Source organism: Lepisma saccharinum, chromosome 4 (genome assembly GCF_977018435.1).
Source record: "Lepisma saccharinum chromosome 4, izLepSacc3.1, whole genome shotgun sequence".
In the NCBI taxonomy this organism is placed as follows: Eukaryota; Metazoa; Arthropoda; class Insecta; order Zygentoma; family Lepismatidae; genus Lepisma; species Lepisma saccharinum.
The window spans coordinates 103,785,653-103,801,581 of record NC_139232.1 but is presented as its reverse complement, the minus strand read 5'-3'; the positions used below and the strand labels follow the sequence as shown (position 1 = coordinate 103,801,581).

Here is a 15,929-nt window from a genome sequence, read left to right as displayed (position 1 = left end):
ACATTCCCCAAAGGACGCGAACGAAGATGTTGACGGGAGTGGGGTGCGTGTGCGTTCTGCGTGAGCTGGTATCGACGAATGTGCTGGCATGTGTTGAATGGCACCAAAAAACGAAGAGAATTTCCTGAGCGAAATGACGTAAAAACGAAAAAAATGAACTGCATACCCTGAAGGGCAGATGGGTGTCCGTGTGATCTGACGTTAAGTACCACATTTCCCGCTAGGGACGCCAACAGTGTAGGTTTCCTCATGAAGGAGCGCACGTGTCTGTGACATTCGTGCTTCAGGTGCTGTGCCAGCAGCAGGTTGTTAAACATTCACAATTGAATGGAAAGACGTGAGGTTCTTGGACAGTAGTGTTGGGCAAACATTTGACCTAGAAGTGTTACGTGTTAATTCTTAGCCACAGTCCATCGTGTTCTGTGAAGTGTACTAGTGTTAACGGCCATAAACACTTGTAGCCCGGTGTAAGGGAGGGCTGCATACACGTCCCAAGAGCTGACGGACATGCATCTGATTTATGGGGAGGCTGGAGGTTATAGCCGTGCTGCAAGGCGTCTGTATGGGGCACGTTTTCCAGATAGGGTGTTGCCATCGCACACCTTATTTCAAACTGTAGATACTCGACTTCGGGAAACAGGATCAGTTTTGCCACCTCGCTGAGAAGTTGGACGACCGCGAAGTGTGCGGACACGACGGTTTCTGGAAGATGTGCTAACTGCAGTGATGGATCATCCAGGCACCAGTACGCACGCACTAGCCCACGAACGAAACACCTCCCATGTGAATGTGTGGCGAGTCCTGGCAGAAGAGGGGACGTACCCGTACACATTTAAGAAAGTGCAAGATCTTTTACCTCGGGTCTTTGGCCTACGTCACGACTTTTGGCAATGGTTTGTTCGTCAAATTGAAACTATTCCCAATTTTTAGAATACGGTACTATGCACTGATGAGGCTATCTTCACGAAAACTGATGTGTTCAATGGACATTTCCACTTTGACATGAAAAACGTTTTAAATCCATTCATTTTACAGATAATGACACAAACATGAGATGTGCAAAATATCTCGGCGATATTTGTTTCGGTTCTCGAGAAACACGCCTTCAAACAACCGCTGAAATTCACCTACTACGTCACGGATTTGAAAACGTCCTCTCCACAGACAGAGACAGGAGGTCCTCTGACGTCATCACTTAGAAATGCGTGCAGGCGGGGCTTCTGCTCGTCCCGACAACTTAGCATGAGCCGCGAAAGCGACAGAAAATTCACTTGCTACTGAACAAGTATCTTACAACTTCCAGTGCAAAAATCTGTGCTCCATTTCTTGGAGATGAATTATGCCCTAGCAGTATAGTAGTATTTACTATAATTCAGCCATTCGGTAGAGGGTTTTCCCATTAGGGTGACAAAGCAAATCTTGTAACAGTCAATGGCTGAACACGTGAACAGCCTTGTACATTGCGAATACATAGGTTAGTTCTGACTGGGAAGAACTTAATATTATAGAAATGCCTTTTCTGGAATTACAGTTATTTTCGTCATAATATTTTCTTCACAAATTTTAAGATAATACTTTTAGTACACACTGGTTTACACGCCAATTTCTGCAATATAAGAGGTGATACGGTATAAAAAGGTACGGTGAGTTTTTCAATTTCCTGCAGTAAATGACAGTTTTCTTCAGTTAATATATATATTGCAAATTTTTGTATTTAGCCTACTTTTACGTCGCTTTTCCGTTCACTTTGTTTAACCGCAACGATGAGAACGCATGGTTAATTTATTATAATTTATTTATTAATTATCATCTCTAACATCACATTTCTTCCCACTTTTGGCTAATCGCTACAATGAAGATGAATAACTACAAGCTGTATTCGAAGTCGGGGTGCAGGAGTACATCCCCCCCCCACACACACACTACCACCAACTGCACAATCTAAGTATCACCCAACCTGCCATGATAAGAGACGAACTTTTTCTTCTGTCCCATCTCATTTCGAAAACATTCACTTGTCCCATCTCCTTTTATGAGACGAGACGGTACATGCCTCGTCTCGTGAGCAACACTAACATTAACAATAGAAGCATCCCCCTAGCTGTCCCCAAAGTCTCGAGCAAACATCCTCCCATGTAACAATTTCCAGTTCAATGAAATGTCACTCACAAGGAAACAGTCATGCCCAAGGTCGAGAGTCAAACCTGGAACATGCGACTTCCTGAGATAAATCATGAATTTTGTGTATAATAATTACAACGCCAGTTCATTCCTGGTAATTCTGAATCAGCAGTTTGGTTTGCATATATAAGCAGGATAATATTTAGTTTTCGAGGGCTGTACCGTCGAAACGAGGAGTCAATAATAATAATAATAATAATAATAATAATAATAATAATAATAAAAATAAAAAATATTAAGAAAGGTTTTTTTTGTATTTATAATGATAAGCCTCTGCATACGTTGTTAATTCTATATTTTTCTAGACTTGAGACGAGAACGAGAATTGGCCTCCCAAACCGAGACGGATGTTTATAAATTGAGACGAGACTGTCAATGAGACATTTACAAATAAACACGAGACAGACATTTACAACTCTCAACGAGAACGAGACCAAGGAAGCCATGTCTTGTTTCGATAGGATCCTTAGTGGTGAAGTTGTGAACCAACCAATTAATGCGTTCGGGGTAACGAGATGAGGCGGCTTTTTTTCGCAGTACAAAATTCAAAATAATTATATCGTACCATTTCAGTATGGGATATTGTTATACACATGGGCGTATATATAGTTCACGGGGGGAGGGATGGATCAACTTTTGGTATGATTAGGGTTGCTTTATTTCGTAAGTGAAAATCCAGGACACTGCTGGCCAGAAGCTTGTTGGGGAGCATGGGGGGAGGGTATATTGGACCCGACAAAGTTGTGTGTTTGTAGTCACGAAGTATTGATACTTTTCTGTTCATCTTCTGTCACTACGTTTTTAAGAACCAAATTTCTTTAATATGATTCGAGGGGGAAAAAATAACTGATTTGATAGTCTCAATGCAGTTTCTTATCGCAGAAATTCCGAAACTATCAGGAAATTGCAGATATTGGTCTGCAGTCCCATTAGGTGTGTGGAATTACGAAATTTCCTTCCCATCCGTATCCCGTCCTATATGTCTCTAATTTAAGAGAATGAAATAAGTCCGAAGGAATTTTTTATGAACAAGCGGATAGAACAAGGAAACTGGTAATTTTAGTGAACCAAAAAAGAGAGGGGTTGGACTCGTTGAATCCCCCTTAAATACGCCCATGGTTATACACATTATTTCCTTGTAATAATTATACATAAACTAAGTACAGATATGTACTGTGCAACTAATGTAATCTTCTCAGTGTGTTTTCTCTTATCTGCACAAAAATGTTTGATCATAATTTGCGCAACACAAATGGAACACAAACTGAAATTGCTTTATGGAAAAGAAAGTTAAATAGGTTTTATAAATAAAGTTAAGAATGTGAAAATTCCTATTTTGCACTACATAGGTTACGGTAAATATCGATAAATATAAGTTTAAAAAATATTTTTGAGTGTCGTGTCAGCAACCAATTGTATAAGCAATATTTTTCGCATTGCCTGAGAACACACACGCAGCTGAACCCTTTCATTAATCTTGCACGTGAGCAGCGCGGATATTTCATAGAAGAATGATCATTACAAAGCATAAATTTCCTTTCTCCTATCGCTCCTTCTTCCATTATTTAAATCGGTACAGATTTGTAAAACTACTGCACGTGTTCGCTGACAGTGGGCTGGCTACCCATCCGGAACTGGACGCTCGAAGCAGACGACAAACGAGCTCTCCCTAAGGAGTGACGTAGTAACATGGCGGCGGCGTGTTTTCAGCGCAACGCTAGCCTCCCAACTTTGGAAGTCTCGTTTCTGCCTTAAACTGGACGCAGAGAAACGCGAGAACTTGTAGGGGTCATTTTTCCAGGGTGTAGTTTTTAAAATTGTTGTAAAAAAAAATTGAGTGGAAATGTCCATAGTAAAAACAGTCTTGTGTGAAAACATGAAAATCCACATGCACTGCTAGTGGCACATCATCAGCACAGATTTGCAGTGAATGTGTGGTTCGGGATACTGCATGACCATTTGATTGGACCGTACATTCTCCCTGTTCGCCTATGTGGACCCACTTATCAAGCATTTCTCAGTAAGGTTTTGCCTGAACTACTAGATGACGTGTCCATGGCACTGAGACAAAGACTGTAGTTTCAACATGACGGTACACCCCACATTTCGATCGGAATGTGCGCCATTTCGTCAATACCGTATTCCACAACCAGTGCATTGGCAGGGGAGGGCCTGTGCATTGGCCACCTCGATCGCCTGATATTACGCCCCTGGATTTCTTCCTCTCGGGAGAGATGAAACGCCTCGTTTACGAAACACCTGTCGTGTCAGCCGAGGACCTCGTTGCCGGTATCAATGTAGTTGCAGCATCGATAGCAGAAACGCCGATGTTGTTGGGTAGCACTAGACAATCCTTGATTCGCCGTTGTCGCCTCTGCTTGTAAGTACATGGTGGACACTTTGAAAACCGTCTGCGATGAGGTTCCCTTCACATCTCAATTAAGCATACTGTGTGCCCTTCAGGGTATGCAACCTATGACAGATCATTGTTTTCGTTTCACTTCATGGTGTCCTTCGCTCAGAAAATTTTCTTTGTTTTTTGGTGCCATTCAACACATGCCATTTTTCGTCGATACCAGCTCACGCAGAACGCACACCCACCCCACTCCCGTCAACACATCTTCGTTCGCGTCCTATGGGGAATCCCTTGCGCCGACATTGGACAACATTGCCGCGTGATTTTTTCACAAGAGCGTACCCAATTTCTTAGTGGACCGCCCAACACCGACGAGTTCTCTCCACCCATTTTGCCATTATTCACTTCGGAAAATCATTTCCCCACGTTTTCAAACGTCAATAACTCGGCAACAAAGCCGTTTCCGGAATTTCGTTACATGAATTTTCCACCTTATTTTCACTCGTACAATCACCTCGAAAGCGTTGTCAACGAACTTACTAAACACCCTGTATAAAGCACTAACTACAAAGTAAATCATTCATCTTTTCACCTATTTCCGTAGCGATGACTAGGCCAATGCATCATCTGAATTTTAATTTTTCGTCCATTGAATAAATTAATATTTGTAAGTCGCTTTACGTAAGCGACTTGAACGGATCTCTGTGGGGGAGTGGTTATCACAGCGCGCCACGACTTCAAGGCAGCCGGGTTCTAATCCCGTCTGGCCATGGGTGTTTCTTGTGAGTGTCCAATTTCATCATATCGTCACTCATCTTCGTCAGCATTATAACAATGTACTCACAACTTCGACTTGACCTATATGCATATCATTTAGTATTATGTTTCCCAACAAGGATGCTGTACAGGCGAGTTTCATGTGACGTCAGGGTCTGCACAGCCGGCATGTTTGCATAAGCAAGAAAATATGAAATAACGTGATCTTCTGTTTGAACCACCAAATACTTCATAATGTACCATCGTAAAAAAGTTTCAAATCTCCCGCTTGAATTCCATATGTTTACAAGAATTGGAATCCATTAAGGCTGCTCGAAGTCCCAATTCAGCAGATTATGACGTAGGTGAAACACACCTATAAGTTTTTCTTGAACTACAGGCTTATTTCGTATGTCTTAACTATAGCTACAATGGAGTTTTTCCTTTTAAGTATGTATTGAATCTTTTCTTGTTTTTACACCATTATCTGAAAACTTCCAGGCTTTTACTACGTTAACTACGATACTGACAACTGGGACATGATCACCCGGTATTTGAACAGCGACAACTTCAAGAACATCCCCGCCTTTACTCGTGCCCAGCTGATCCACTACAGTGCCCACCTATGTATGTCAGGCGACCTCTCCTACGCCCACCACTTTCGCCTGCAGCTCTTCCTTCGGAGGGACCTGGACACCGCAGAGCCATGGTTAATAAAATCCATGACCCTCTTTGACTCATCCCTTGACGGTACAGATGCATGGGAGAATTACAAGGTAATATTATGATTATCATTATAGAACTGGTGAATGTAATGGTAAAATACAGGGTGATTATTGTCTGTGGATCATTAGAAATTTACTACGGGTAAAGAATGGAGCTGACGATAGTAATTCTGATGCGAATTGAATGCTAAACTCTCCCAAGGTTTTTTGTACACACCTCACAAATGTCCTGTATGTCCACTCGTGCTGATGTGGCAGCTAACCAAAACGACTTCCCGTCGCACATGCTTCGTTATCCTGCATATTTTCCGTAATTTCTATATGTATATCAAATGTCGCTAATTCAGAGGAAATATGGCGCTGAAATAATTATCAATAACCAGAAGTTAGATGTGCAATTCTTTTTTGCAGTTTGTCAGTATAGCAATGTTCAATATGCGTCAATGACCTTTTGGAAATGTAAGACAGCATGATCAATGATTAAGCAGAAGGATGTTGTTGAAACAGGTCTCAGCGCTATATTTGCACCTGGTGATGAAAATTTTAACAATTTATTTTTCTTGAGAATTGCGAGGTGACTCCACTATCACTAACTCACAGGTTTTAGCAAGGAACAATGGAAATTTCCGAAATGAAATGAACTGCAATGATATTAGTTTAATTCAAGAATGTTATACAGTAACTCATGTTACTAATGGAAGCCCTGCGAGAACATTAAACAATGAAAGCGGGGAAATGCGTTTCAATTCGCCCTGTCAAAGTATGCTTGTAATTATGATCCTTACCTATTTCGTGTTAAGACTTGTCTCGGTGATTTTAATGAAGTTAAATATTTAGACGTTGGTAAAGATGAAGTTTTACGTGTTGCATTTTTGATGGAGTGGTTTGACTCAGAGCCTGAGTGGACTGTTACATATAATGGAACTCCTGCACCTTTACTTGAAGCACCAGAAATACAGGGAAGAATGTGTGACAATATAAATGATGTCGTCTAGATCCCTGTTGCTTAGACCAATTGTATGATAAATAAAAGTCATTGGGTACAACTCCGAACAGTGACAACATCAGTTCTTACACTTTTCTGGTCACAATAATCATAACATATTCATGCATCTTTTAGTCGATGTTCCTACAATCCATTTAACCAAATCCTGTCGTCATGATAACCAACGCAGAATATAGTTTCGGTTACCTTTGCATTATATACTGAATCTTAAATGTTTAATTGACACAGGTAGTCAATGTAAATGGTTGGATAATAAAGTATGGATCACTTTAAGTTCTTTACTACCAAATTTAAAGCTGAAACCAATGGAAGGAATTCAGTTGGCTTGTATCGTGGGTGAACAGCGTGTAAAAGTGGTAGGATTTAAATATGCCATTATGCAATTAGAAAATGAATTTGTCCACGTGGGTTTATTTGTGCTTACACAATTACACGCCTATTTGATCTTGAGAGCACAAGTACAATTGCAATAATAAATTATCGTAATAAAACATAAAAACAACACAAAATAAGAGAAAATTGAACCACTATTCATAAAGAAATATTAAATCGTAAAAAAAGGTAAAGTGCTCTCCTGTGCATAGCACCATGCCATGAAGGCATATAGGGGGTGTGGGGGTAACGCCCCACACTTTCTTGATCCGGTCGTCAGTGGGGGTGATGTGATCAGCATCACGCCCCTGACCTCCTTTACCTCCCAGGGTTTCCCCCAGGTACCCATGTTATTCGACGCTGGGCGCCGGGGCCGCTTCCATCGTTAGAAAAGTTCCCGGATTTGAACCGGCCGGGGATCGAACCCGGGACCTTTAGCATGGAAGTCAGACGCGTTACCGACTGAGCCACTGCGACCAAAAGATTTAAAAATAAAAATAAAATGTAAAACATATTGTTGAACTCAGTATTTGAAGTTGTAAGGAAGTATCATGTTCTTTTGTTTCGAGCTCCAGAAATAATTATAATTATTGTATTTCTTGAATCTTGTAAAATTTTGGCATTTGAATCTTTTCAGCGGATCATTCTGTTTATGTAGCTTTTGAAAAAGGCATTCATAAGAAGGGTTACGGCAACGAATATTGTGAAGCTCGAATAGCTGATAACTTATTTAATTTTTTGCCCAAATATCAAAATGTGTCATTAATTGCAAATATTATTTTGCTTCGAGGAATATATAATATTGGACATTAAAACTGAATGTTAACGAACATGTGCAAGAGTAAAAATGTAGTTCAAAATTTATATTTATTCATTGAAAGATTTGTTATAGTATTTAAAGTTGTTTTCAATGTTAAAAATTTGAATACTATGTCACTGTTTGATGTGTATAATTAAGAACTTGTAACATTGAGGTTCACCATTGTACGATGCCTATATTTTATTCAGCTCGGCAGTTGAGGTTATTATGACCGTCATATTTTATAACATTCACAAATAAGAAGAAAGACATTTCATCATCACTGTTACTTTTAAAATATATTATGGGATATGGTGTAATACGCAAAACTCGTAATTTGCTTTCTGTTTTTTATTTATAACAAGGATTTATATATTTTGTGCTTGTTGCTAATTTGATACCTAGCAGCAACATGCTGCATTGTCTAAAATAATATTTGGGTGTGCCTTGCAGAACTACCACATTTACCTCACAAACCCAGCCTACCAGGAACTGGGAAGAAAGGACCAGGAAGGTGATTCCCCATCAAGGAAGATGGCGAGGAGATTCGTACGAAGAATAAGGGTTTTATTCGGAGCCAGCGAGCAGGTTGCAAGGTACAGACAGAAAGTCCAGAAGTGGATGGAGTCGGAGAACCCGGACAAAGAGGTGCCGGTGCGGTGAGTAATTTTGCTACTCCCCCCTATACAGATTGTGGGAATAGAAAGTATGACTAATTTTTTCATGAAGCGTGGACAGATATGAAAAACTATGTTAATATTCTGCGACCTTGTAGTAGATTTTACGTCTTTAGCTCTGTTTGTGAACAACGTCTTTAGCTCTGTTTGTGAACAATGTGTTTTAACTTATAGTACAGGAAATGAACAGGAAAATATGGCCAAACCCGGAAATAATTGCAACACATATGTTTTTGTTGCCAGATTCTGCGGAATGGTGTAGTGAATAATACATTAAACATTCAAAATCCAATTGTTTTCGGAAAATCCACAATCTTGGAAAATGGCTGCAAAAATATAAAAAATATATACAAAATGAAAGAGCAGAAAAGTTAATAAATTATGATTTTGTTAGATAGAGCTAGCAAAAATCTTAATTGAATTAGAAATATTCAAATATTTTTCTTTCACTTTTAGAATTAGCTTAAAAGTTGGTTTCTAACACTTATAACAGCAAGTATGTAAGAAACTAAGTATTTTACATCCTAAAATGACTGAACAAAATTTATAGCTTATGAATTCCTTTAGAGATTGTCTTTTGATTCGTGCCTTTAATGTCATGGGTTGAGGAGATATGTAATTTAAAGCAGAGTCATGTGTTTCTATATATTTTGCGTGTTCCGTTTCTTATGATATTGCTGAGAACATAATACATTGTTTTCTGCACTGTTTTGTTCACTTGCGTTTGTTTCGTATTGCTTTTGTTGCTTAAAATGTATACACACAGTAACAGCGATAAGGTGTCTGAACTTAACGAGGGTGAGGGGAGAAGGACATGGACAGTTTACTTTCTATATAGCCTACTGCAATTAGAAAGAATCGTATTGAAAATTGAATTTGGGCAGATGATTTTGAGTCAAATCCACTGGTAGGCAAGGCTTAGCATTAAGAGACCTAGTGCGGGGACAAAAAGTGTATTTCGCTCACTGAGTTTTTCCTTTGTTGCTAAAAAAATCTGTATTTTTTGTAAGTACGTATATTGGTCTCCTAAGTGATATTATACATATTTTTTATACATTGTGTCTGTAAGGATTGAAGAATCGGATGTTGTCAAATGACGTCACTGTGAGTGAAGGGAGCTCATCGTTTTGTACTCCTTCTACATATGAATATCATTAATAGACACTTCTGTTGCAATATTAACACATTTATAATGTTTATGATGCCCCCATTGTACAGTGTGCCTCTCAACCATGTGAATTTTCTGGCATATGTTGGAACTTATCGTAACACACATATTTCTTCGGCGTCACTTCAAATATTTTATTCTTGGGACTCGTACTTTCTTTTAAGTTGTTGCCCTGTTGAACTAAATCGTCATCTTCTATATTTTATGACCTAGGCGTCCCATTTTTACAAGAGTATACTGTTTCCTATTTGAATTAATGATTTGGTGTTTTAAGTCCACTTTATGCACAGGAAGGCTAATTGGCACTGGGCCTACAGTTAAAGTGGGGTCCAAACCACTTGTGCCTCCACCAGGTATCGAACCCGGGACCCCATGATTGAAAGGCGACGACACTACAACTGCGCCATCGGGGAGGCCCATGTGTTTCCTATTATCATTTCTCATAACTAGAGCTTCTGAAATGTCTCGTCTGAAGTTCAACAGATCATTTATTTCTTTTGAAGATTCTCTCCCACGTAGAATATTTCGTAGTCAACCAAATGAAATATTACTTTCAAGGATCACTTTCATGACATGAAAAACATTCTTTACAAAGGAAAAATAAAGTCCATTTTGTCAACACCTCCAATTAAAGAGCTCTACTCCTTTGTCATCCATGTTGTGTGGATAAATCACTGACTGTCATTCAGTTCTCGTGGCAATTACATCACATCAAAATTTGACATCCTTAGAGGCTGCAATAGAAGAGAAAATATATGTAATTCCTTACCTTCATAAATGGTAAAATATAACAGCTAAAGAAAATTAGAAACAGATATGAATAGCATTCACAAACGCCACGTCTCTCCTCTCTCGCACACAAAGCAAGGCTACCCCCTCAAATACACAAGCACACACACACGCACGCACAGAAACACACGTACGCAGTGACTTGCCCAAGAGTTTCATAGTTCTTCTTACGTTTTAGTTCCTCTTATTATTTCTTTTTAAAGAAAATTATGAATCAAAAGGGGGGTTTTAACTCCTAGCACCACTCCCTAGGTACGCCACTACATACATTTGGGGGAGTGTAAGGGGTGCTCCTCCCACGTAATGCACCCAAAAGTCAACCTCACTTCCACGTAGTATACCCCGGACTGCAGACTAAGAAGGCTCTGACGACTGGCCCTACGGCCAGTATAATTTTGTTTGTGTTGTCCTGTTTTGTCCTTATTTGTGCTGAGTGCTCCTTTACAGCCTCCGCTTTTAACGAAAGTCAGAATGTTTTATGATTTTAGTTATGCAACGTTAGAGTTGTTTACATGTGTAACGATAAGGGCTGGACCCCGTATCATGTGACGGGTGCAAAGTAGCCTTAGTGCTGACACACCCAAAATTTTAAATTCAAATTCAAATTAATTTACGTGTACCAAATATCTTGTAACAATATTGGCTCACGAACTCATTGAGCAGGACCCTGTCGCCGAGTGGTTGTCTGCCTGCAACTCATGCAGGAAGCAGTTCGTAGCGAGCTCCGCTCTTCGCGTGAGAAGCCTTAGTGATCGAACTGTCCGAGTTAGCTAGGGCCTAATACGGTTTGCTAGTGTTGTGTTAGTTTTTTTTTCCCTTTGAAGTGCAAGCGAGATTTTGTTTATAAATACCGAGAGCCAATGAAGATATGATGAAATACGAGTAACAAACTTACCCCAGATTTATTTAGTGGAAAGCATTGTTAATGCATTACAGGCAGAAGTTAGAGATCATTAATGTTGAAGAATGTAAGTAACTTTAGTTTTCTGTTGTGGACAGTTATAATCATGCAAACATTTACCTTGGCATCTATAAATTTGAATCAAATGCAAAGTAAGACCAAAATAATTGCTCTCAATGACTTTCTCATTAAATTGTCTATTGATGTCGCCCTCTTTCAAGAGGTCGCCATAGACGATTTTTCTGTACTGAGCATGTTTAAAGTATACAACAATTTTACTCCCTTTGCACTCCTATAGCATGTAGGCGACACTTGGGTTTACGTAATGTAGTGCCCCATCCCACGGGCAGACAAATAAGTGCCAAATTAGGCTCAGTGTTTCTCTGTAATGTGTATGCTCCGTCAGGAAGCCAAAAGAGACGGGAAAGAGAAGATTGTTTTCAACAGTTGTAGGACCCGAGTTGACATCCCACACACTAGACACTATACTAGTGAGGGATTTTAACTGCGTAATTCGTTCACAAGATCAAAACCCAGGATACAATTTTCACGTACGCTTTATGAATTAACGCAGGGGTTACAACTGTGTGACGCTTTGATACACACCAATATCACATATCACCTCCAATCGTGCGTCAAGAATAGATAGGTTTTATGTCGCACCAAGATTTCAGGAATATATAATTAGTGTTCAAAATGTGTCAGTATGCTTTAGTGATCACAGTGTACCAATTCTCAAAATAAATTTAGATTTGATCAAACCCCGACAAGGTAGAGGATACTGGCTTTTAAATAGCACATTATTACACAATGGTAGTTACATCCAGCTAATCAGGGAAATATGGAACGAACTCAAGGCCTCTCGGCCAGTGCAAAAGACCCTAATCGAGTGGTGGGAAACTTGAGTTAAGCCTAAATTTCGTCAGATCAGTAAACTCTTCAGTGCAGAGGTTAGTAGTGATCAAAGAAACAAAGAATGATCTCCATCGTTTAGCACTGTAAGGTAATTTCAATCGTCCTTATGCAAATGAAATAAAAGCGCACTTACTTCCTCTACATATAAAACGAAAATCTGCAACAATAATAAAGAGCAAGATTCTTCCTAGAGACCCAGACGAGCAAGCCACACTAAGTTACATTCTTCAAATACATAAACAAGCCAGGAGTCACGTCATTCATAAATTAATTTTAGATTCCGGTGAAGTTGACACCAGCCCTGATAGTATACACGACAGGTTTTTGCAATACTATAAAAATCTTCTTGGTGAAGCCTTTAATCCAACAGAAACGCAATGTAATTTTTTGAACTACCTCCCTGCATCACTGACATAAAATGAAAGAACTGAGCTCACCCAACCGTTTAGTAAAAAGCAGGTTCATAATGCAGTATTCAAAGCTCCGAGGAATGAAACTACAGCTGAAGATGGCTTACCATCAGAATTCTATCAATGTTTCTGGGATCTAATAGGAGACGAATTAACGAAATGGGTCAACGAAGTGTTGACAACAGGGACAATAGCGAAGACCAGTAGCACGGGAGTTATAGTGTTAGTTCCCAAAAAGGCAAATCCAAAATTCGTCACAGATTTTAGGCCAATTTCAATATTGAGTAGTGACATCAAACTTCTAAGTAGGTGCATAAATCAGCGTTTAAATAAATATATGGTTAAACTTATTGGCAATTTACAGTTCGCTTGTAATACGTCTCAAAGTATACATCACTTCCTGCAAACGATAAGAGACGTAATTATTACCAAACAAAATAAGAATGCATCAGAGGCTATTCTATCTTTAGACTTTTCCTAAGCATATGACAGAGTGAGCCATAAATATCTGTACAAAGTCTTAGAAGCATATGGCTTCGGAGGCACTTTTATTAATTGGATTAAAACCTTATATAATCATACGCTGCTAAAATTCAAAATAAATTGTTTCTTGACAACAAGTTTTAAAATGCGACGAGGTGCACTACAAGGTAGTCCCTTGAGTAGCACATTGTACGTCCTCACAATAGCCCCCTTTCTGTTTAGTATCCAGCATAATTTACAGGGCATTTCTATGGCTTCCACCAAAATACAAGTTGGCATCTTCTTGGATGACGTGACCATTTCTATCAAGGATGAAAGAAATCTGTACAGTGTTCAAAGACAAATACATAGTTTGAGCACACATCAGGAGCAAAACTAAACAATCGAAAGTAATTCCTGATGCCCTTTGGCAAGGAGAATCCTTTCACAAACAAGACGGAGATCCCTGCAGACAAGAAAATAAAAGTTTTAGGTATAAACTTCTATGCAAATATCGATGAAACGATCAAAGCAAATATTAAACTCACGTGCGAGAGGGAAATCTACGTCCTCAGAGCGAACATGATGCGCTCTCTGAGTTTAAAAGCACGAGTAAGATTTATCAACGTATTTGCTCTCTCTAAACTTTGGTATGTAGCAAAAATCTGCCCTTCAAACTACAGCAATTAGCCAAGGTCAGCAAAGCGCTTGGCTGCTGTATGTGGCATGATACAAATTTCCGAGTGGCAATAAATGAGGTCACGTTATCAGAGAAGACAGGTGGGTTGGCACTAATACACGCGAACACACAGGCAAGAGCATTGTTTGTACAGACTGGCCTTCAAACAACTTTCTCACTGCACGAGTCAACGACCCAAGCATGTATACAGACGATAATACGGAACATTCCGTTAGAAGCTCCCATCGATATCCAAAGTATCCCCAAAAGGTTTTTGTTTTATAAAGACATTGCTTTACAAGTATGCTACCAGTTATTACGACATGAGACAATTACACCATCTGTTAAAAAGTTATATAGTGAAATCAATAGTTCAACAAGCGCAGTACCACGAATAGCCAGGGATTTCAATACACATAATTGGCCACAAATATGGGATAATGTCTCCGCCAAAAACCTTTCAAAAGCTGGCCAATCAATATGGTACAAAGTGGTCCATCGTGTTATAGTGACAAGAGATAGGACATACCAATATGGAATCAGTGACTCTCCTAACTGTATATCCTGTAACGTGCCAGACTCTTTAGCCCACAGAATAACGAAGTGTCGAAACTCCTAAACGGCATGGAACAAATTGAGAACACTGCTCAGTTGTGTATGCAGCATCTCATTAACAAAGTTCACGGATACAGATATACCGTGCGTCCATTTCGATCTGCAGCCGAGAGATCGGGAGAAACGTGGCGGGCGGCGCTGACGGAGGTGCCGACATTTGCTGCCTGTAATGCCCGCATATTTTTATGGACATATGCAGACATTTATATAAATATTGCAAAACTAGTACTAACCTGTGTTATAAGAGTTGTTCAAAGTGATGTCCACCTACATTCACACATTCCTGGCATCGTTTGATGAAATTTTGATTCACACGCAAAAGTTCTTCTTCCGTAATTCTTCCTAGTTCTGCCCTTATATTGTCTTTTAGTTCGTCGATGCTATGAGGGTTATTTCGGTAGACTCTATTTTTCAAGGTTCCCCACAAATAATAGTCACATACGGTAAGATCTGGCGAACGTGAAGGCCATAAACCTCTTGAAATTATTCTGTCATCAAACACCTCCCTTATAGCGTCCAAAGAATCAGCTGTGGTATGGGCTGTGGCCGAATCTTGTTGAAAATACCCATATTGTCTCTCATTATCTGATAACAACTGAAAAAACGGCGCGAGTATTTGTGTGCGGTACCTCTCTGAATTTATAGTGTCTTCAAAAATTATAGGCCCTATTATTCTTTTGGCACTTACAGCACACCACACACCAATTTTTGCATCATGTAACGGAACTTCGTGTATTATTCGGGGATTTTCAGTGCTCCAGTATCTATTGTTCTGTGAACAAACATGACCATGCAAGTGAAACCATGCCTCATCCGAAAAAATTATTAACTGTGGATCAACAATACCATCTACAGTATTCTGCAAAACCCAATTATAGAAATTTACTCTACTTACGTTGTCAGGGGGCCGTAATTCTTGCACTATAAAAACTCTGTACGGTTTTAATTTTAGTAGCTTAGTGGCTGTATGTGCTGATGATTTTGACACGCCCATCTCCTGTGAAACACGGCGTAGAGGTTTATTGGAGAACGTTCTAACGCTGCACCAATTTCATCGAGTTTTGCTTCGGTTAGAATCCCTCGTTTTTGCTTAGGTGTTTTAAAATTTAACGATACAG

At 39.5% G+C, this 15,929-nt stretch overlaps 1 protein-coding gene across 1 annotated transcript in view; it reads left to right on the top strand.

Annotated features, from left to right (window-relative positions):
• The window catches only part of LOC145986690 (aminopeptidase N-like), a 120,197-nt gene that overhangs the window by 56,017 nt on the left and 48,251 nt on the right, over window positions 1–15,929 (top strand). The window contains exons 6-7 of the mRNA XM_083121003.1: window positions 5,795–6,069; window positions 8,649–8,854. Coding sequence (XP_082977129.1) covers window positions 5,795–6,069; window positions 8,649–8,854 — 481 coding nt within the window. The remainder of the gene's footprint in view (window positions 1–5,794; window positions 6,070–8,648; window positions 8,855–15,929) is intronic.